Source organism: Syngnathus floridae, chromosome 4, assembly GCF_059516105.1.
Source record: "Syngnathus floridae isolate MCC-2025c chromosome 4, RoL_Sflo_1.0, whole genome shotgun sequence".
Lineage (NCBI taxonomy): Eukaryota > Metazoa > Chordata > Actinopteri > Syngnathiformes > Syngnathidae > Syngnathus > Syngnathus floridae.
Genome location: NC_142416.1, coordinates 6,901,252 through 6,925,629, shown reverse-complemented (window position 1 = coordinate 6,925,629; position 24,378 = coordinate 6,901,252). Strand labels below are relative to the sequence as shown.

The following is a 24,378-nucleotide window of genomic DNA, read 5'->3' as shown; positions in this document are numbered from 1 at the left end:
ATATAGTAATATTTATCTATATATGTAGTATATACATACATAGACACCAATGTGTGTAGAGCCGTGCCTACATTCTGTGTCATTAACACTTGTTGGTGTTTTTAGTGTTTTTCTGCACAAAATGCTGCAAACTCTGGACTTGGAGCCAAAAACATCTGATTCTCCCTTTCATAGGATTCTACCAGCAGCATGATAGGAAAAAATGCATTGTGGGAAACAAAATGCCTAAAGAATCTAGTTGTAGTCTTGATTTCTGACCATGCAAAATTCAGTCTTTGTAAAATCTCAGTGTAGACTAGACTAAGGCGAAAAATGAAATGTGAGCCTGTGTGAGATTCCTTGTCTTTCAAGGGCCTTTTCAAAATCGTCAGATGTACAGGTGGCATGAGATGTATCCCTACTGCTGATACTACCTGATTCAAATCATCAGGATTGTGATCAGGCATTTGCTAAGCTTGCTGATATAGCTGATCATTGGAATAAGGTATGTTGTAGTAAGGGTACACCTAAATCTGTCATGGATCGGATGGAACATGGAGCAGGGCGACCAAGTGCAGCTTGGACCAGGGTTTATTGAGGGAAAAGGGAAGTGGAACGAGGCATCGAGGGAAACAGACGAGAACTGGCAAACTAATAACATGACATACTGGCCGACAGGGATGGCAAACAAAAACAGACTCGAAACAGACAGGAACCACAAGGACAGCAAACAGGATGACATTGACGATCCGACAGGGAGTGAGGGGCAGACAGGACTTATATACACGACAGGTAACGAGAGGCAGGTGGGAATAATCACACTGATCATGGGCACACAGGAGGGGAGGGGCGAGCACACAGACACACGAACAGAACTATGAAACGATCGGGGACGAGTCCTGACAAAAACAAGATGAACAGAGCCACCCATGATGTACATTTTATCAGTTCACATAAAATCACCGCTGCAATTTATTCAAAGCTTCACTTGGACTAACATATTGTAATTACATAGGAAATTAACAGATATTGCGTTTAGCTCGTTACTTTGTAGACACAGAGACACCATTACATTTTCATCATTCCCTTCGCACATAGGTGTAGATAACACTCAGGATGGGGGAGGGACACGTCCCCCGCAGTTCCGACCGCGATATGTCCCCGCACTTCAGGTGACCAGAAAAAATCGGATAAAACAGAGAACGAATGTTCCTTTTCTATGGCAGTCTGTATAGCGTATGTTGTGCTGCAACTGCTGATGTGTTGAAGTTCCATCAAAAATGTGGGAATTTGAACCGCTATCTGAATTTTTATCAAGGATCTTCCTGATGTCAGATCTCTAACATAGCGAGGAGATGTATGTTACAATCTAGACATACAGTAGACTTCATGCTATCTTCGGGAAGTACCGGAAGCAAGCACCTCTGGCATTACAGCCGTTTTTTCCCGACTCTCATTGAACATGCCTTCACAGTCTCTCCATGCTGGAAAAAAATTTGGTCTGGTCAGTGTGAAAGACAAAAGAAAGAATGTTTAGTTCATGTTCGTAACTACCGTATTTTCCGCACTATTAGGCACATTTTAAAACTTAAAGTTTACTCAAAAAAACACAGTGCGCCTTATATATGGATCAATTGATGAATTTGTTGATCCATACTGGTTGTACACAGCGCTCTGCCAAAATGTTTCAGTACGTTTTAGTACGACTAGTAAATTACAAGGTCGCACCGCTTCCCAGCATTACGGCAACCGTGGTCAGGGGACGTCACTGAATAGCTGTACTGGCGAGGCTATTTCATTTCAAAATAGGATGTTCCGTTATTGTTTTCGAGTACATTTACAGATCAATATCCAACGGAATTATAAATGAGCAGCACCAATGTGTTAAATCAGTCTTTAGTCAGTTCCGATCACTTTTATGGGAGAGAGTTTGAAAAACGCTATTGTTTTCAAGGGGCCGCCATGACACTGTGCTGAGGCTCATGGGAGTCTGTGAGCTGAGGCTCATGGGAGTTTGCGGGTGGCTAATGCTATAATGATAGCTGCTATACGCACGAGGCTATTTCATTTCAAAATAGGCTGCTCCGTTAATGTTTCGAGTAAATTTACGGATCGATTATGGAAGGGAAACATAAGTAAGCAGTACCAATGTGTTAGATCGACCTTTAGTCAGTTTTGGTCACTTTTATAGGAGATGGTTTGAGAAATGTGATCGTTTACTGAGGGCTCATTGGTTATTGGCTAGTGCAGTGTTTCCCAACCTTTTTTGAACGAATCGTTCACTCACGAGCCAACACTAACAGCAACACACACATAAATTGAGTATGTGCCGATGCCACAACATGAAATCTCAAAATTCTCCGATTTGCCACGCATTCACGATTAGCCTTGCGGAAACTGACCTGTGGTTTGGTAATCCTGTTTACAATTCGCTCGGTATTTAATGTTGGACAATTTCCCACGGAACATCTCTCGTGACACCGGTGTGCCGCGGCACACTGGTTGGGAAACACTGGGCTAGTGGATGCATACCGCAACCCTAGTCAACCTCAGTTTTTGCAGTTTCGCTTCTATTTTAATCCGGTGCGCCCTATATATGAAATAATTTCTAAAATAAAAAATTCAATGAGGGGGCGCCTTATAATCCAGTGCGCCTTATGGAGCGAAAAAGACGGTATTTTCTCCTTAGCTAGGTAAGTACTCATCAAAAGCTAAATTGAAATATTCTATAAATGTATGTGGAAATCATTATCTTTGTTTTTATTTTGACCAAAGACATATTTTGTGTTGTAAATTTTGCAGCCAGGGTGAGCTGGCCGCACGTTCTGTTTAAAATGTTCTGTCTGTCTGTCTGACAGTCTGTCTATCTGTCTGTCTGTCTGTCTGTTCAAAGACACATTTTAAGAATTTTGGGTGGGTGATTCACATTGTAGACGATTAAGTTTCATCATATGTGATTTATTTAACCAATATTTAAAATCAGAGCTCAACAACAGATTTTTAGCATGTGTGTGTGTGTGTGTGTGTGTGTGTGTGTGTGTGTGTGTGTGTGTGTGTGTGTGTGTGTGTGTGTGTGTGTGTGCGTTTGTGTGTGTGTGTGTGTGTGTGCGTGCGTGCATGCGTGCATGCGTGCATGCGTGCATGTTTGCATACGTGCATGCTTGCGTGCGTGTTTATCCCATGTGCCCTCCTACCTCCGCAAATGACTAAATGGCTGCAGCTGCTAATGACTCTGCATAATTACACTCAGGAATATAACAATGAAATAGTGTGTGCAGCTAGTTTGAAATAATCGATCTATGTTTTGCTTGTTAACAATAAAAAGGACTCCATGCTTGACTTTCAGTTTAGTTGGTCGTCATAGAATTTAAAAAAGAGAGCGTTTTAAACATGTCAACATCCTATTTTGCAGTGAACAAATTTAGTTTTCGGGTCAACATACTGAAGCAGCCCGGCTGTAAGGAAGGATATAATAAGTCACACTGTTGGATAGAGAATGACCACTTGTGGAACCAGTGGTGTAAAGAGCAGGACATAGTTGTTAATGATGACATACCATAAATTACAGATACTGATTTGATTAACAACATGTTGCAGTGATATTCAGCCAAGTATGTTGGTTTGTTGGTTATGTTGTATGTTGTGTTACTTCACAAACTGGAAGTGGCCGCATGGACTATTTTTCAGCACTCAAAATACATTGACACGCAAACAGAACAAATCTCAGTCAAGTTCATTGCTGCAGTATGTCTGCAATATGTAAGAAGTAAAATACGGCGATTGGTTATAAAGGGAAGAAAATAATTACTTGACCAAGTGAGTCAGTGTTTGACAATGCTATTTGACCATCATTTGGGAGAACTACCCATGTATAATTAAAAAATATATTTTTTACTTGACAGATTTAACCATTACTACTGTAATGATAAAAAATAACATTTAATGCACATTTTTTTAAATAACAACCTTAATCTTTTCATTCTTAGCTGTCACAAACTAACCAGAGATACTGTATGTTAGAAAATGAGTGGACCAAATGCAGCTTGGACCAGGGTTTATGGAAGGGAAGGGAAGGGAAGGGAAGGGAAGGGAAGGGAAGGGAAGGGAAGGGAAGGGAAGGGAAGGGAAGGGAAGGGAAAGAGGCTCGCGAACAGCGTGCAGGAAACAGAATTCCACTCGGACCAGGAACAGATTCGGGACACGTTCTGACTGTGAGCCTCCACACGACACACAGTACAGGGACAACAGACGGAAAGCAACAGTAGACACCGACAAGGAGAAACACACAGGCAGGGTTCAAATACACGAGATAACAAGAGGGAACAGGTGACAGTCATTATGGTGATGAAAGGGGTGTGGTTGAGGAAGTTGCCAGCTGAGCGAGCGTCCTGTGGCATGGACGTGACACTGTACAATATTTTCAGTTTGAAAACGCAAACATTGATGTCAACGGGATGAAAACGTGACACATCACTGTCCTCGACAATTGGACGTAAGTGATGTCATCCCATATTTATATTATTTTATACATTGTTTTGTTCCAAAATATAGTTGTTTTATAGTCTGTTGGTTATTAAAAGGGTGTGTTTTCACTCATTTATATTATTAAACTATTAATTTAGTTTACTATGCAATATACATACATACATACATACATACATACATACATACATACATACATACATACATACCGTAATTTTCGGATTATAGGTCGCGTTTTTTTTCATAGTTTGGGTTGGGGGGGGCGACTTATACTCAGGAGCGACTTATATATGTTTTTTTTCACAAATTTTTACTTGATCATTAACACATCACTTACTTACAAGTATAGTTGACCACTTCACATGTTATTTTTAGTATAATTGATCATTTCACATGCTTTTATATCTTTATCTTGAACATATTCAAAACATAAAAAAATAGAGAAAAAATCAAATAAAGCAATTAACACTTTAAAGCGCCATATCCAAGTCCACTGTCTGCTGTATGCACACTTGCTCCATTTTTGTTCCTCTTATATTTATTATTTTATTTGTTTATTATTTATTCATCACGCTTATTTATTAATTGTTGGTGCCTTCTTGTTTTTTTTGTGTTGTTTACTTGTATGCATATTGTGTACTATGTCTTGTCACCGTGGGATAGTGGAAACGTAATTTCGATCTCTTTGTGTGTCTTGGCATATGAAGAAATCGACAATAAAGCAGACTTTGACTTTGATGAAACAACCAAATAAACAAAACAAAAAAACTACATCTGAAAAAAAATATATTTTCAGACGAAACTGGATGAGGGCGCTCTAAATGGGAAGGGCTTAAGAAAAATGGCACCAAAAAGAAACTCATATTTTGCAGGTAACAAACTTCAAGTTGTAAAATATGCAGCCGAAAACAGTAATCAAGCAGCAGAAAGAAAGTTTGGAGAACCGTGATGTACCAAAGCATTACTGTAATTTGAATTTCAAGTGACGTCAGTGGCACGGCGTGGCACGGCGTGGCGTGGTGTGGCGTGGCGCGGCGGTTGTTCACATAAAGGACAAACATACCCACGTACGTACTACCGGCATCATTAGTGGCTTTGTTTCTAAGTGACACGGAGGACGCAGAGATTGAGGGAATTAAGGATTTGGAGTGACATAGAAGGTTTGAAAAACTATTATGGCTTTTACGGACGCCCGGTCCTACTCTACTGAGCTCTCGTTCACCTCCGTGGATCGAAGTCGGGGGCCAGCGCTCGGCCGGGTGGCTGTCCGCGGACGGTGCATGGGGCTCGGACATGGCTTTTACGCACGCCCGGTCCTATTGTATGGAGCTCTCTTCCACATCGGTGGCTGGAAGTCCACGCCGCCACACGCTTGGAAGTTTGTTTTGTTAATTAAAGAGCCGTTTACCAAACCCATGTCTTTCCTTGTACTTTGTTAACCCTACAATATAGTTATATAGTAGATCTGTGGAATAACGACGAGGCTGACGTCAGGACGCACAGGCGCCGTTGTTGACAAAGGACGAGGAATTTGATGGATGGATTTAATAATATGGTTTGATAATATTGCTTATATAATAGTTATTTGAAGTATAATTTATATATCATTATAAGGGCCTGTGGAATATTTTGAAATGCAAGCGCCGTCAGCCGCGCGCACCCATTGTTGACAAAGAACGATCGATGGATTTAATGAATTGGAGTGACACCGATGGTTTTATAAACGTGTTATTTATGTAATAGTTCTCTTTAATAACTCTATATGTCACGTCAGGCCCATTCTCAGCTCTTTGTTTATGTTTGTCATGTTAGCATACCTATCGTTTAGCCTGTTGTTGCTATTTAATGAATTGGAGTGACACCGATGGTTTTATAAACATGTTATTCATGTAATAGTTGTCTTTAATCACTCTATATGTTACGTCAGGCCCGTTCTCAGCTCTTTGTTTGTGTTTGTCACGTTAGAAATACCTATCGTTTAGCCTCTTGTTGCTATCGTTTAGCCTGTTGTTGCTCGTTCATGACTTGTTTTTGGTGTGGGATTTTGTCTAATAAATTGCCCCCAAAATGCGACTTATACTCCGGAGCGACTTATATATGTTTTTTTTTTTCACTTTTTGGGGCATTTTATGGCTGGTGCGACTTATACTCCAGAGCGACTTATAGTCCGAAAATTACGGTAAATACATAATACATACATACATACATACATACATACATACATACATACATACATACATACATACATACATACGTGCATACGTACATACGTACATACATACATACATACATACATACATACATACATACATACATACATACATACATACATACATACATACATACATACATACATACATACATACATACGTACATATATACGTACATACATACAAAATATCGAGTGATTGTCAAATGCCTCTTTGCTGTGCTTTATTTTTTCCATAGGTGCATTTTAACAACTTGTACTATATTTATTTTCAGCGCTTTCTTTGTTTTTACTATGTATGTTTTGAGTGCCACATTCTCTAATTTAACTTTGAAATTGATTTGAAATAATTAGCATTACATGTGAGGTTTTGTGTTTAACAATTTTTCCAATGATACCAACCTTTTGAAAATAGGACAAATAAAGATTGAGAAAGTTATCAAACTTTTGGGGCCCTCACAACTTAAAACCTCGCTGCAGGTTACATACATAAAACAGATGCCCTTTAGTAGGGAAACAAGGCAAGCTTTATGCAGATTGTGGCTTATGGGCATAAGTCCGTCTTTTAGAATAGGTCCCTTCTGATTCGCTGACTTAGGTACAGTGGTAAGAAGAAAATAGGATAGTGCGCACGGTGACTAAAGCAAGGTTCAGACTGCTGCTACTAATGCTAAAATCTGATTCCCCCTTAACAACCCCCCACACACACACACACACACATATACACACACACTTATGCGGGCCAAATATTGGGCTTTTTATGATGTATAGGTCGGATATATGCAACCTGGCTGTTCAGACTGATGTCACATTGAGAACAAAAAAAATCTGATACGTATACGATCTAGGATCACATATGAAAGTAACCCAGGTCGGATTTGAAAAAAATCGGAATTGAGCAGTTCAAACTCAAAAAATCAGATCCAGTTCAGATATTGGTAAAAAAAAAAAAATCTGATCTGGGTCGCATTTGCATGCAGTGTTATGGATGTACGCTGAACTTGTGCGCAGAGTAAGAATATTTCATCACATTTGTTTGTTAATGAGGTCCAATGTCAGTTGACAGTTTTGACAATCAATCATCTTTAACTTGCTTGATCTAATAGTTTTAGCAAAGCAGCCTGATATTTTTGAGGGGGGAATCCAGAAAACACCTGACATTGATAGAATCAACCTTCCCGCCTCTCCTCCATTTCAAACAATGCTCTCTGCTATTGAATGTCCAATTTTGGGGTTAGGGGCTTATTTCTATGCAGGATAAGTGCTATGCCTGTCATTTTTTTTAGCAGAAAAAAAACTTCATTCACTTTAACAGTGAAGGATCACCACTGAAACTTCATCTTACAATGTAAATATGAGTTCATCTTACGGAATAATTTTCAAAGAGAACATCAAGAGGAGAAACGCAATGACAGCGATGAAATTGAGCTTTTCTTTTTACAATGAGTACATGAGTCCATAATTAAAGTTTAATAAGAAATTAATTGCTGCTGTTCCATGTTTGTTTTAAAGATATTTCAATTGGATTTGACAGACATTAAGAAGAGATGAGAAATTATTTCTTACTTTTTATTTATTTATTATTATATACATTACACAGTTGATTCCTCGAATGCATATCCCTTCAAAAACTGTTTGCAGTCTGCATTATGTTGTCTTATTTCGTTATAGGTGGCTGAGTTCCCAGAAGACCAGCTTTTAGTAGCTGTGTACCCTGGAGTTCCAACTGCTGCTGAGCTTTTCCTGTTACCACACAAGAACCAGTCACATGACAAGAAAAAGAGTGAGGAGGAACTCGAACAAGTATGAGTGACAAGTATATTTGATACCAAGTTACTTTGTAAATTGAATCATATAGTTTTAATAATTAAAATCATTCTGCATCTTCTAAACAGGTTTCAAGCATAATTGTAAATGCACTGAACCAGAATCTGATGGAGTTTGAGCTGAAGCCTGGTGTGAGGGTGATTGTATATAACACGCAGCTAACACTGGGTAAGAGATTTTTATGTACCTTTTTATTTTTAATCCATTTAATTTATACCATCGTAATGTATTTCTTTTTGTTTTGTTTCTGTCATCAGACCGTTGTTTTATCAGCAATGTTATAATTTGTTGATGATGAAGATGTGTCCTTTGAAAATAAACAGGGCACGAAATTTTCTTTAAACAATACCTCTGAAATGCCTGCCTGAAAATTCTGAACATTTGTTCAATTTCTTTTGTCATTATTAACTGAAAAAAATATTGGTCAAGATTTTCTGCAGATTGCGCTCTGTGGACCTAAATGTATTTCTGATGGTGATTTAAAAAAAAAAGACTTTACTTTAGGTTTTTGAGATTCACTAAATCCACTGTTAAATTCGATTCTCCGTTTTGTCCGGTTTAATACACTTTGAGTTTTGCTCGGTAAAAAGTGAAAGAACAAACACATGAAGGATTTTCACTGAATTATTAATAAAGACTTTTTGATGTTATCGTAATATTTTTTACAAATTATTACTAATCACAAATATATCTTTGGTTGTCCATGCCAAATGCATATTATGATAGGCTGAATAATTAAAAGCATTTCTATGGGATGGAAAAAGGTACAATAAATCTGTGTATCCACAAGAGGTTGGGGTAAGTCACACAAGTGCAAGTCACAAGCAAGCAAGTCTCAAGTCGTAGCCTTCAAGTTTCGAGCAAACCCCAATTAGGAAAATCAATCAAGTCAAGTGTCAGGTTCAAAATCAGCAAAAGGATCAGCAGACAAAACCAGTGAGGCAGAATGTTGAGTCTTTTCTCGCGAGGAGTGCATCCAGACTTACAGCAGTCCGACTACACTAAAGATCTGTCACACCCCTCGCTCTTTTTATTTGGAATGCCCTACCCACAATGTGAGACTAGCCCCTAACAGGTGGGGGGGAAAGCATGGTCTAGTCTCATGAGAAACAAAAAAGAGCGCAAGGACAAAATGCTATGTGAAACAAGTACTCACAAGACGTCATGAGAAACAAAAGAGCGCAAGGACAAAATGCTATGTGAAACAAGTAGTCACAGACAAGACGCCATGACAAAATGCTATGTGAAACAAGTAGTCACAGACAGGACGCCATGAGAAAGGAGTGCAAGGACAAAATGCCATGTGCAGACATCAACAAAATGGATTGAGCTATCAGCAATTTTCTTGGATTCCCAGAGGTGTAGAAGGTCAGGAAGCTCCAGACAGCATCGTTTGACTGGTGGACGTCTGCAAGGCGAAACAGCAAGCATTCTGCGCAATAATTTTAGTAATAAGTACTCATTAGGGAACGCATGATAACATATATATACAATTTATCTAACATCAAGTTACCAAAAAATGTGGATGCCTTTTGCAGATGAGGAATGATTGAAGATGCGGTTCACCAATGGGAAACGAGCGTTGACACCTTTGAATTTACATACGCAATACAATAATCAGATAGAAAGGAGAGTGGAGACGTAGGTGGGTCCAAGCCAACCGCTGTAACACCAAGATAGCATTTAGCTGCCAACACCACCACCGTCAGTAACCAGAGTGACTGGTGATGTGTAAAACTTTTTTGAGTGCCCCTCCTTGTCTTCTTGAAGAAAAGGGAAATCACTCTCCCTGTGTACAAACACCGTGAACACACACGAGGCAAGCGGTGCATCATAATATTTCATATTTGGTCAGTATTGGTAGATTACACGCAATGCTGGGTGTGTGTCTTTCAGTCGCTACTCGACCCGGTTGGGGACAATTATAGGGATAGAAAAAAGAACACTTCCCTCCTTGATCATTCCGCCCTTTTTTCTTCTTGTCCTCGGGTCGCAAAATCGATGTCCATCCGGGACAAGCGGACAGACCATTCCGTTTCAGGGACGGAATGCCCATGACTGTCGATATGTAAAACCTGACACCAAGGTTTATTGAGCTATTGTTCATTTGACCTAGCTAGGTCAACCATAAGTCCAAGAAAAGAAAAGGTTATAAAGAATACAGAATGCTTAATGTTCATGCTACATGAACTATATTAAATACCTGGTATTCTGCTAAACATGACATTTCTGGATTGAGAGTTAAACATAATTCAACCACAGGGGCACGCCATAATGGACTTTTTCGTCCCGTTGTCTATAGAAAAATACGTCACCAATGCCTTTCACGTTCTTTCTCGTTCGTGTGTATTGTCACGTGACACCAAACCTGGTAATCATTGATGTGTTCAAAATATATGCACGGAGCACGCACTGGTTCACCCCGGCCTCTCTGAAATTCAGTGTGTTGCTTAAGTGTGCCGTCCGGAAATTCAGAGTGCAACAGAGATGGAGTGCCAGTGTGCAATATCAAACGCCCTGACTGAGGATAGTAGCGACAACACAGTGCTGACTGTGCTTGAAAATGTATGGGAAAGGGACTTTCTATCTCTCCCAACACACACACTGACGAGTGCAAGGGCATCAGAGGGGTTTAGGTTAGCGGTCATTCAGTTGACAGATTACTGGCCGCAATGGATTTTGCAATTGCTCTATGCCCTTACTCATTCGAACTGGTGTACATTATGCCAGTCAGATGAAAACATGGGACGAGAAAACCTGGCTTGGTGCCTGGATGTGGAAAAAAAGAGCACCAAACACGGTGAATACATGTAATAATATAATGCTTTCATTCAAATACAACATTGGATTTATATGCTACAGCACCTATCAAGACACAATCACTGACATAATACAGAAGCGGCGTACGGGGGAAGTTAAGTATGCGAGTCATCACAGATTATGACATTAATGATTACTGGTTTTTTTAGTGTTGCAACATTTAGCAAATGAAATCGAGATGTTTGAAAATACCTTTGTTAAAATGTTGTAAAAGAAAAGTACCAAGAGAGGATGCTAGGTGTCCATAGACTGTAGGTAGGATAAGAATCTGCTATTTAGAGGAGTAGGAGTGGCTGGAGTGTGCTCCCCTAGTGAGCAGATTAATCTTGATTTGAGTTCCCCTTTAAAAACAAACATCACTTAAATAGCCTCGCATGGCTTACAATCCTGTGTTAAGATGGAGGCGACAACCTATAGCTCTGATGTGCCAATGGTATACGGTGAAGTTCAGGAGCAAAAGACACATTAACCAGGTCAAATATATATATATTTTTTTATTGGCTATTATTTGATAGTATATCTATATTTTACATTAAACTAAATAGTCCTTAAGTGATTTGGAGAGTTGATTGCATACTCCGCAAGCGATAAAATGCATTTTTGGGTGGCTAATTGGTGGATGGTGGATAATTTCAATTTGAGTTGTGTTTCATAAACAAGGGGAGGACTTAGAGGTAAAATGGCATTTTAGTTTTTTTTTTTACACAGTGTTATCCTGACTATAGATGTCAAAATGTTTTTCTATCTCCATGTGGTTTTTTTTTCTTCTTACTTGCGGGTAACGGCAAAAAAATTGATCTTTGAGTATTAAATGTTGCCGACACCTGGAGCCCGAATCACATGAAACATGTGCTTTTTCGAGTATTATAATTCATATGTTTCAGCCATACTGTTCAGGCAGTTCCGTCTATCAAAATATGACAGTGTGGAAAGAAGGGAATTAGTAACACCTCCAACTGCATTATTGATAGAAACCAAGAATAAAATAATACCACAAGTACAAACCGTGCAAACAAAATACGTCTGTCTCGAATACCTTCCTTCAAAAAAGTGCCTTGTACATCTGGCATTTCAGTAAATAAATGCTGCTTGATCCAAACACTCTGTGGGCAAATGAATCGTTTGCTTACAATTTGCCATTTAATTGTTACAGGATTTTCTCGCAAGTATGCCTGTTAATTTTAAAGATATGCAAGGACATTTTCTACATGTTTTTCTTCAGTGGATTCTGCCAGCCTTAATTCTCGGCTTCATTGTGATTAATACCATAAATGTTTGGCTTTATTGTCAATAACTGCCATTCGTTAAACTTGATTATATTTAATGAAAACCGATTGCCTCGCAAAAAGTACATAAGAGACTGCAATTTAAGTTTAAACAAAGACTTATATTCACACTGGACATCCACTTTGTCTGACTCTTCCCCTTTGACCCAAACCCTTCCATACCCCCACACAGAATTTACAGTAGTAAAAACACAATATTTTACAATATGTACATTAAAAATTGCACTCAGGCATGCAGTCATTTGCGGTGGCGCTCTGTCATAAAAGGGAGATGCTTGAAATTCTATCCAGGTCATCACCCTTGTATTTGCGTATTAGTTTGCATGACGTAAATTAGGGGCTGTCAAATCCTTGTTTCAGCACTTGACAGCAAAAACGACAAAGACGAGGTCTCTCTCCCTATTCTGGTGCCTCAAGCTTTCTATGGAACAAATTGAAGCCTGCAAATGCAAAAAATGCATCATTTGGGTCTGGGAGCCCCTCGGCAGCATAAACCTTTTTTGAAAGAACAGTAAAAGTTCATTGTTAGCAGTTAAAATAATGCAAAGTCGAGCTGTCCATCTCAAACTAAGACTTGGGCTATTCAAAGGCCAGACATATCTTCGTGAATCTCTTCAGTGCCTCTCGAGCTTGTCCAAGACCTCCTCTATGATTTTTTTTAGAAATATAATCTCCCATTGAGGGAAGAGATGGCTGAGGAGACTGCAACAGCGCGGGAGAATTCACGATGGCTAGATATATTGCCACCACTGGAACATTGGCTGTCGGGATACACTCAATCTGAGAATGTCACAGGAGCACAGTGTTCAAGAACATGTTCCCGACCGGTGTTCATGGAAGAGTGCATCACCAAGACCTTTGCTCTCTGATTCACATAATCAGATATGTAGAGCTCTGTTGGTGGGCTGTAACAGGTTGTCAGGCACAGTAGCAGACATGTCCTTCTGTCCACGGTGCCTGTCCTGCAGGCTGTCAGTAATGACCGTCATTAGTTTCTTCCAGCCCGTGTGGTCCAGAACAAACACCTAACCACTCGTCTTCAGTGGCTTGGGGCAGGGCACTGCACAGCGGCAGCATTGGTATGGACGTCAGAGGAAACATTGTTGATAGACATGAAGACGAAACACAAAAATGCATTACACATTGCGCTTAAACAACACACGTAGTGATCAAATTAACCTCTCGTTCACAGCCAACTTAACTCCCACTTGCAATATGCGTTGTGTTGGTGTCAGTTCAGTCTCTATCTGGAGGAGGGATGATGGCAGGCACCCACGCCACAGTTGGAGAACCCAGCTCTTCTGATGCCGGATTCACAGTTCTCTGGGACTTGGGATGGGTGCAGCAGAATGTGATAGCACGTCTTTTACAGCGCAACAGCAGATGACTAAATGGTCACTGAAACAGTTGTGCATCAAACGACGTAAACAATGAGGAACGACACATACAGGAGCGGCTTAGGACTGTTACCTTATCAGGTAGCACTGCCGGCAGTACATATTGGTGCCAGCAATGTTCTACTTCTGCTGGATCAAACCTACGTAGTTGTCCTCAGTGGAGTCCCACGCCTCTTTCCAGCTACTCTTTGCCCAGTTGCCAAAGCTGACCAGCTGTAAACCATGGTGTTCTGAAGGAGCCACCGGAAGCTTTTGCCTATTTGGAGAGTGTACTCGCCATGCTCAGTCCTGTTGGTAGCAATCCTGTCTCTGTACCGCACCCTTTTCAGGACCGATGCTTGATGCGGATGGCCTCCCCAGATGGGTCCTAGTGCAGGCAACCAAGTAACCCCTTACTTGAAACACCCTCAGGAAAGAACATTTTTATCAGACATTATGTTTAACCAAATTGTATTGGGCTTTCATGCAAAATAAAACAAGTTGGTGTTTGTCTACCCTTAACTGGCTCTTTCAACACCCCCACCCCGATAGCTCTATAAATGTCCCTACCTATTCATTCACATGTTCCATGAAACCAGCAAAAGTCACCACTCAAACACGTCCAAGGACCAGAGCTGGACAGCCTTGTTGTGACCAGTCAATTGTGTATTTCTTTCAACACCAAGAATACAGAATTAAGAATGTTAAATAAGATAAAACAAAAACAAAAGAACGATGATTGCACCTCATTTAGCAAAAAATCCAAGATTAATAATTGTCATTTTTTATCATTAAGTGATCATGGCGTCATTGGAAAAGCCAATTTCATGTTTCTTGTTCCAGGCTATATAATATATTTTAGCCTGTAACTATTTAGAAATTTTTGCTAACGTACCTACTGTCAGGGAAAAGCCTATTTGTGACAACATTTCCCTATTTCAAATAGCCCATGCACAATGTACGTAAATGCAAAAATGATGAAAATTATTGTTATTGCTGACAAATGTTGACGTGAAAACACTTTGCAAGATGTGTTGCATGCAAAGTGGTCCTCGAACTGGCTGCTCGCTTCCTGTTATCTTTGACGTATCTCCAAAAACGTGTTCTCAGTGCCATCAGACGTAACAGACAGAAAATAAATACATCACTTCGGTAATGGTTTTGCACGATCATTGTAAATTAATTGGATTCAGTTTAGAGCTGGCTCCAGGGAGATAAATTGTTTTACCCAAACATTTTACTCCATGTCCAAATCAGACAATTTTGCTGAGCATCAATAAATGCCTGCCAGTTCATTTGACTCAAAGTTGGACAGGACATCTGCAACAATCTCACATCTTGGTTACTAAAGCAGTTTATAAATTCAGGTTAAAAACAATGTTTCCCCTTACCGATGATTCAGGTATTTTAGAGCATTTTTATAATACATTTTTGGAACACGTTGTGAAATGTGCTACAGTATGATGTGACTAAAACTGCGTTGCCTTTTTTTGACTTGCCTTCAACAGTCAACTACAGCAGATGATTGGTCTTCACAGGATTGGAATATCTGCATCAAACTTAAAAATGTTTTCCTCACTGTAGTTCTACAACAGAACTGTGTACATTTATCTATCAGTCATAATTTAACCATAGCAATTATAAACATTTGCTTCTAAATTGTGGTAATACATAAACAAAAGGACAACATTGTATATACAATTGTAAAATGACTCCATGTTTCGACAGCACCCTTGGTGGACTCGGACCCTCGCCATAGGAGCTCTGCTATGCTGATGCTCCTATCAGTGGTTTTCCTTGGCCTTGCCGTGTTCCTCATCTACAAATTCAAGAGGTACATTTCCCCACAAGAGAATTATGTAGAAACCTAGAATGTGTATGTTATCATATCATCCATTATTGATGGTCACAAATGAGCATAGTCTTGACTCATAATTTATGGTCATGTCAAGAAACCAAATTTTTACACCACCTTGAGATCACAGACAGCATCATCCTAGTATGTGCAGGATGTGAGGAGAATATCATCGTACGTACATCATACAATTTAGTGTAATGCATTTAGCACAAGTGCCTTTTGTGCTATACTTACTGCGCTAAAGTCATTATCCTTCTGTAAAAAAAAGTCATTACTATTAATGAATATGCCATGACTCAAAAGATAAATGTTTCATTATGTTGGACTTGATGTGAAAGGAAAATGTTTGACCAGTGTTTTTTTTTCTTTGTTTTGTAATTTAACTCTGCACACATCTGACTATACCTAAAATCTAATGTCCCCTTTTTTAAATTTCTAGAAAAATACCTTGGATAAACATATATGCAGAGGTGAACCAGGAGAAGGAGCAAGAGATGATTAGCTCGGTGGGCCAAGGTGACAACACACCAAAAATAACACTGAATGAGTTCCCCTCATCCAAAGAAATCACGGAGAAAGGACTGGATGCAAGAGTCAAAAGTAAGTTATGAGCACCAAAATGGTAATTGCCTAAATTCAGACTATGGGCAAATGTGACCCAAATCAGATGTTTTGCCCTGCACCTGTCTCTGATTTTTTTTTTTTTTTTTTTAAACGATGGTCTGAACGGCTCTATTCAGATTTTTTTCCAGATCCAACTTGGGTCACATTCATATGTGGTCCAAGATGGGATACGTATCTGATTTATTGCAAAACCCCAGTCTAAAAATAAAGGTCACATGTACCTAATGTAATGCAATTGGAAAGCGAGACCATTCTGCACGTCAGGAGCGGGAATAACATCAGTCATGGCTGACAACAGAGAGGAAAATGAGCAGTAGAAGGAAAATGAGGTTTTAGATTTAATTAATGTTTTAATTTTAAAAGAACACATGCAAGTTGCTGCATCCACATCCATATTATTGGATTTGGTCCACAATTTGTGAAGGGCGCTATTCGCGTCTCACGCAAAAGACAGAGTGTCACGGAATGGATGGAGCGGGGCAACCAAATGCAGCTTGGACCAGGGTTTATTGGAGAACTCAAAGACAGACTCGGGACAAGACTAGCTGAACAAAAAGACAAGATAAAGACAGGAACGACGACGACAGACGAGACGAGACGTGAAGACATTAATGATCCGATAACGGAGTGAGGGGCAGACAGGACTTAAATACGAAACACGAGGCAGGTGACTGTGGTTACATTGATTGAGGTAACACAGGAGGGGCAAGGCGAGCACAAAGGCACACGGACAGAAACTATGACAATACGCAAATAACAAAACAACTGGGGACGAGATGTGACGGTACCCCCCCACAAGGGACGGCTCCCGACGTCCCAAAAAAACGAAACCCCCACGTGGCGAACGGGGGGTCGTGGAGGAAGCGCACCAGTCCAAATGACCTCACTGGCCATGGCAAAGTCCTAACCGCGCTTGGCGGCAACTCTGGGGACATGAACTGCAATCGGCGGCAACTCTGGTGACATGAACTGCAATCGGCAGCGACTCTGGAGACATGAACCGCAATCGGCGGCGACTCTGGGGACATGAACCGCAATCGGCGGCGACTCTGGGGACATGAACCGCAATCGGCGGCGAATCTGGGGACATGAACCGCAATCGGCGGCGACTCTGGTGACATGAACCGCAATCGGCGGCGACTCTGGGGACATGACTCGCAGTCGGCGGCGACTCTGGGGACATGAACCGCAATCGGCGGCAACTTTGGAAGGCGGGGCTGTCCGCAGGAGCAAGAGCCATCACGCGCCGCAGCAGTGGGAGTGGAGCCAGGGATGATCACGGGTCCGGCGCAGCTGGATCGAAGTCTGGCGATGGTCGCGAGTCCGGCGACGCTGGGGTGGGGCCCGATGGTGGCCGCGAGTCCTGATGGCGCCGGGAGGAACTCCGATGGCGGCCGCGGGTCCGGTGTCGCCGGTGCAAAGTCCAATGACGGTCACGGAGCCGATGGCGCCTGGAGAACTCCGATGGCGGCCGCGAGTCCGGCGTCGCTGGAGCGAAGTCCAATGGCGGCCGCGGAGCCCATGGCGCTGGAACAAGCTCAGACGACGGACGTGGATCGGAGGTCCAAGCGCTGGTCGCTGTGAAGGTCGGATCATTCTGTCACGGAACGGATGGAGCAGGGCGACCAAATGCAGCTTGGACCAGGGTTTATTGGAGAACTCAAAGACAGACTATAAGAAGCTCGACTAGGGACAAGACTAACTGAACAAAAAGACAAGATAAAGACAGGAACGACGACGACAGACGAGACGAGAAGACATTAATGATCCAATAACGGAGTGAGGGGCAGACAGGACTTAAATACAAAACACAAAACACGAGGCAGGTGACTGGTTGATTGTGGTAACACAGGAGGGAAGGGGCGAGCACAAAGGCACACGGACAGAAACTATGACAATACGCACATATCAAAACAACCTGGGACGAGACGTGACACAGAGCCAATCATCTGTTATCCAATTTACTCACTGCGTGTTTGTTTTCTTTTTCTGTTTTAAGAAAAGTCTAAGACACCGAAACAAAATTAGACTTACACAGGTTGGTTGAGTTCAATCACAATTCTTGTTAAGAAAACTCTGTTTTCAGGAAAGATACAATACAGCACTCGGCCTTTCGTGCGACAATGCTCAAGAGCAGAAAGTCTCCATTCAAAAAAGGCAACGTTCAAGGTTCTTTGGTCAGCTTATATTCAGTTGCACATGCCGGTGTGGGCCGAGTTTGATAGGTGAAGAGTCTTTGGGGGTGGGGCAATTTCGCAGGAGAGTCTGTTTCCATGGGAGTGGGTGCTAGTTTGGTGAGAGCTGGTTCTGTGGGGTTGGGTGCTGATTATGGGCGATTCGGTGTGTTTGACTTGGTGGGGGCTGTTGTTTTCCTTCCCGTCTTTCGGCCTTCCCGATCACCTTTGGCCGGGTTCATGGCTGTCTTCTTCCTGGCGTTCTCCCTCTGGCACCTCTGCTGGTTTTATCTCCAAGTGACCTTCCTGTAAACATTTTCCTCTATTCTTGCACATACACTGTCGCACCTCGTCCATTCATCATCCTTCCACTTTGGTCATTTTGTATGGACTTATGTGAAGTTTTGTGTGTGACATCATCAATTTGTTAATGTTCCCTGACAACGCAAAGTTCTTACTCACCACTTACCATGGATTTGTTTGTTTGTCCTTTTGACACACCATGTATTCGGTAACTTTGTCACATTCTTAGTTTAATCATGCTTCCAACCATGTCTTTTCATTGTTAGTCAAAATACTTTCCTTCTGTCCAGAACATTCAATAGTAATCCAAGTCTGGCGTCTAACATTAGGCAAAATACGACGTCATATCAAGCATTAATCAAAACATAAGATATAATCAAGTACAGAACATTCATAGACACCTTGAGCAGTGTCCATGATTTAGAATAACATCAAGCATGCATTAAATATGTAGTTCCTTAAGGGTCGTTATGCTATTCAGGCAATATATCAACAAACATTTGTTGTTTCAAAGTGCACAGAAATACATATCAGTTCATGAAGTTATAAAAACCTATGTCATTACCATATATAAAAATGTCTCTATATGTCTTCTTTATTGATTTGGTGTGCAGGTATAATTACATACTTAAAATGTTTTTTTTTTATTGATTTAATATGTGAATATACTTGTCTGCTTGTGTACTTTATTCAATGAGGTTTGAGCATATCTGTTTTTGTTGCTAGACAGGACATTTTGTATTTCGACCCCATTCCTTCAATATATACCTCCGTAAACACTACATGATGAGTTACGTCTCTTCTGCGCATGCGCGTCACTTTGGGAATGCATTTGGTTTAAACAATAGCTAGAATTTGCAATTATTAAGTGAAATATACAAATGGAAATCATAGCCATAGATTCAGATGTATTGGGTTCAACCTCTATTCCACCCAGTAAGTTAAATAATACCTTAAAGTCAAATGGAGTTGATAATTGGAAAAACAATGGATAGATAGAACAATAAATTAAATCCACAGTGCCTAATATATAATCAAATATTCAATATGAAGCTATCCGTCTTCAATTAATATTGGTGTAACATAGTTTACTAATATTTGATAGAAAACCTACTCCACATATATCAATTACATTTTAATCGAGTCATTGCCATACACAAATTTGCTCAACATAAGCTACATACAGCAGAAGTACCAACTTGTATTTTTTCTATATTCTCTGTCTTCTCAGGGGGAGTCGCAAATGCCCGTGAGAGCACAAGGGAGATTCCAAACTGCACTACTGTCTAGAGTGTGTACTTTACTGCAATCTAGTGTCAAGTGGTCTCTCTTTCAGTTTTGTAATTCTCAAGACAACTGCTGTGAATAGTTTTCTAAGAGACCTCATTTTTACAACCATGCATGGAAGTCATGTTCAATATCCCTGCAGCAGTCAATGGGATTATTTTGTCCAAAGACAGAACATCAATCGGTTTTGTGCGTGTATCAGCGGGGTAACACATTTGTAAAGTTATAGTTTGCTTCAGAAATCATCTCTGCTTATGTGTAAACAACAATGTATAAGTGTTTAACTAAACCGAGTATTAATACATACTATAAACTATTGCTTCCTGTTCTGTATATACGATATAGCTTTTTGATGGCCCATAGTGTGTCATGGCAAAACATCAGACAAATAGTGTGCTTTAGAAAGTCTGAAAAATTAAGGCGTCAGCTTTGCTGGAATAACGTCATTGACCAGTGCCTGTTGCAACTGATTATTACACTTATGTAAATAATTAATTCTTGTAAATACTTGTTTTTTTAGTCAGTCATCCCCCACAACATATTTACTTATTTTAAGAGTTGAACTCTTTTAGACATATCTTGAGAGAAATGTATGTCTCCTTCTACACATTGTCATACCCTGTATTTTCTGGAAATGAAATGTACATTGCAAAAATTGCCATGTTGAATGTTAATACTTTCATTTTGCATTATGTATATAATGTGTACTAAGATAAATCTGCATTATTGCATTTGCCTCTGTCAGTAATTGTAAAGTCTGAGCTGGTGTCAGAATAATCTTTAACGTTATTAGGGTGACTAGCCGTCAAAGTATTCACCCGTTGATAATGTTATACATAGTCATTTTGGAACATTTTGCAAAAATCCGTATTTATATTTATCTTTCAATATCCATCAAGCAATGTTCGAAGGCTTAGGTTCATGATGGCAAATCTCTCAAACGATTGCAGTTTATTAATTACACCAGATTTATTTTATTGTATCACAGCAACAGGCAATCTTAAATTTTGCATGTTAAAGTGCTCAACCAATGATGTAAACACTCCTTCAATAATTAGAGAGATGTGTGAGACAAAAGAGCTTTCTAGACAAATGTAGGTTTGCTATAGTATATTCAGAAATTTTTACTTATGTAAACTAGGAATCGTCTCAGAAAAAAAACAATACATGAATGTTTAATTGATTCAAGCAAAATCCTAGTTCTAAATTGGTGGAACGTTTGGGCAGTGATGTCAATAAATATGTAATGAATTGAAACGTGAGACTCAATGCTAGAAGTGCAAGCATTTGAGCTTAATTCCCCCGGTTAAAGTATAGTATTGTGGCAGAAGGGAGTAATACATCTGTATTCCATGACTGTCTGCCAACAACTGTGGCTAGAGACAATTCATACTCTTGAAAGTCATTGTTCGAATAGGACAGTGAGATTTTCAAAATTTGGTGTGGAGCTGACAAAACTATACATTTTTTAAAAACAATATTTCCATCATTCATCTGCTGAACCCCTGAAGCCGACTCACCGAACCCCTAGCGTTCAATCGAACCCAGGTTAAGAACCACTGGTGTAGAGAGAGAAGAGCAGTGGGGAGAGGACGCACCCCTGAGGGGGTCCAGTATTGGTGGTCCGGGTGTCAGATGTGATGCTCAGCCTCACACGCTGTCTCCTGTTGGTCAGGAAGCTGGTGATCCACTGACAGGTGGAGGCAGGCACCGCGAGCTGGATGAGCTTCTGTTGGAGGATGTCAGGAGCGATGGTGTTGAACGCCGAGCTGAAGTCCACAAACAGGATTCTGACATACGTTCCAGGGGTGTCCAGGTGGTGCAGGATGGAGTGCAGTCCCATGTTGATCGCATCATCCACCGACCTGTTTGCCCTGTAGGCAAACTAGAGAGGGTCGAGCAGGGGGCCCATGACATCCTTCAGGTGGTTCAGCACTAACCTCTCGAAAGATTTCATGACCACAGATGTCAGTGTGACAGGTCTATAGTCATTCAAACCTGTGATGGTGGGCTTCTTGGCCACTGGAACGATGGTGGAGCTCTTGAAGCACGAGGGCACCTCACACAGCTCCAGGGAACGGTTGAAGATCCGTGCAAAGGTGGGCGCCAGCTGGTCAGCGCAGACTTTCAAGCAGGAAGGTGACACGCCGTCTAGGCCCGGTGCCTTCCTGATCTTTTGTCTCCGGAACATCTGAAGCACTTCCTCCTCGCGGATCTGGAGTGCGGGCGCGGCCTCTGCAAGAGAGAGAGAGAGTCGGTGACAACGGTGATGGAGGTGTGGACAGAGCAGTTGTGGGGGGAGGTGAGTATGTAGATTGTGCTGCAGGAGGTCCCGTTGTGTGGGAAGACCGATCAAACCTGCAGTAGAACCTGTTTAGCTGGTTAGCAAGCCTTGGGCTCTCCACAGGACGGGGGATTTGTTTCTTGAAGCCCGTGATGCTCTGCAGACCTTTCCACACTGTTGAGGGATCAGGATTGGCAGAGAGGTGTCTCTCCAGGCTCTCCCCGTAACACCTCCTGGCTTTCCTGACCTCTCGGTTCTGTGTGTTTCTGGTCTGCTTGAACAGGTCCCGGTCGCCGCTCCTGTAGGCCTCCTCCTTGACTTTGCGCAGCCTCCTGAGGTTCGGTGTAACCCAAGGTTTGTCGTTGTTGTACGTGCAGAATATTAGTCTGCACACACAGATCCTCACAAAAACTGATGTATGATGTGAAAATTATGCTGGTAACACAACTCTCACTCTTGTGGCTTTAACAGCAATATTGAAATACAAATGAATGTGGGACATCATATTGCTTATTCAATTGAGGCTGTATTCCATCCCACTTCAGCAGCAAACGATTCGCAATAATTCACTGATATGAATAGCAAGACGTTAGCTTTTGGCTAAAGTTGGACTCATCTGCTAGCTAGCTTGCACTACCTACTAGCTAGCTTGCCCATGAAACAAAACACAAGGGGCTTGCAGTTTAGACATATTTAATGTAACTTTTTTGCTTTATTTACTTAACATTTCTATCCAACTTGCAGCACACGCCCATTGGTTGCACATGGACACGACACATTACATCAGGGGTGCCCAATACGTCGATCGCGATCGACCGGTTGATCGCCTAGCGCCCTAGCCACTACTGGTCGATCGCGTGACATTAAAACGTTTTTGGGTTTTTTTTTCGCACTTCACTCCGTTGTGTATTTTGGGCTAACTCATGTTCCGTAGTAGGAAAATTCCGGAAGTGGGAGGGGGAGCTTTGGGGGGCGTTCAGTGTTGTGATGTACGCCCTGTGAACTGACTGTGTTGAAGGAATAAAGCAGTAATCCATCACGTCGTTTTCCGAACAATTCTTGCTACATAAGAACCTGGAAAATAGTAAGGATATAACAAAACTGGCGACGAGGACGTCTGGACTGACGTGTGTTGTCCGGCTTCAACTCGAGGGGTGGAGTGGATTGGTGGGCTATTGGCAACGTCGTGAGTAGTGTGGTGAAGTGTAAAAAAGAGTGGCCTGCTGAGGGGAGACGTCTGTGAAGGTGCAGGAAATGGGGTAAAAATACAAAAAGTCCTGCCTAGCTACAAAAACAGATATGCTCAAACCTCATTGAATAAAGTACATAAGCAGACAAGTATATTCACATCTTAAATAAATAAAAGAAACATTTTAAGCATATAATTATACCTACACACCAAATCAATAAAGAAGACATAACTAGACATTTTTGATAAGTGGTGATGAGAAAGGTTTTTATAACTTTATGATCTGATATATTTCTGAGCACTTTGAAATAACAAATGACTTTTGATATATTGCCTAAATAACTTAATGACCCTTAAGGAACTGTGTAATGCATGCCTGATGTTTTTTCTCTGAATCATGGACACGACCAGAGTCGTCTTGACCGTTCAGTACTTGATTGTATCTTATGTTTTGACTAATGCTAGACGCCAGTTTTTGATTACTACTGAACACTCTGCACAGAGGGAAATAGTTTCCCTAACAAAGAAAAGATACGGTTGGAAGCATGATTAAACTAAGAATAAGCAAAGGCACGATGTATCAAAAGAACAGCAATAGATTAATGATGTCATAGCCAAAAGCTGACATAATTTCGTACAAAATGACAAAATTAAAAGAATCCAGCAGTACGACAGTGTAT

At 40.9% G+C, this 24,378-nt stretch overlaps 1 protein-coding gene across 1 annotated transcript in view; it reads left to right on the top strand.

Annotated features, from left to right (window-relative positions):
• Positions 1-20,956, top strand: part of sorcs3a (sortilin related VPS10 domain containing receptor 3a) — a 296,809-nt gene extending 275,853 nt beyond the window's left edge. Inside the window, exons 23-27 of the mRNA XM_088374786.1 lie at positions 8,342-8,473; positions 8,566-8,665; positions 15,708-15,813; positions 16,277-16,437; positions 20,170-20,956. Coding sequence (XP_088230912.1) covers positions 8,342-8,473; positions 8,566-8,665; positions 15,708-15,813; positions 16,277-16,437; positions 20,170-20,228 — 558 coding nt within the window. The 3' untranslated portion in view covers positions 20,229-20,956. The remainder of the gene's footprint in view (positions 1-8,341; positions 8,474-8,565; positions 8,666-15,707; positions 15,814-16,276; positions 16,438-20,169) is intronic.
• Positions 20,957-24,378: the final 3,422 nt, after the last annotated feature.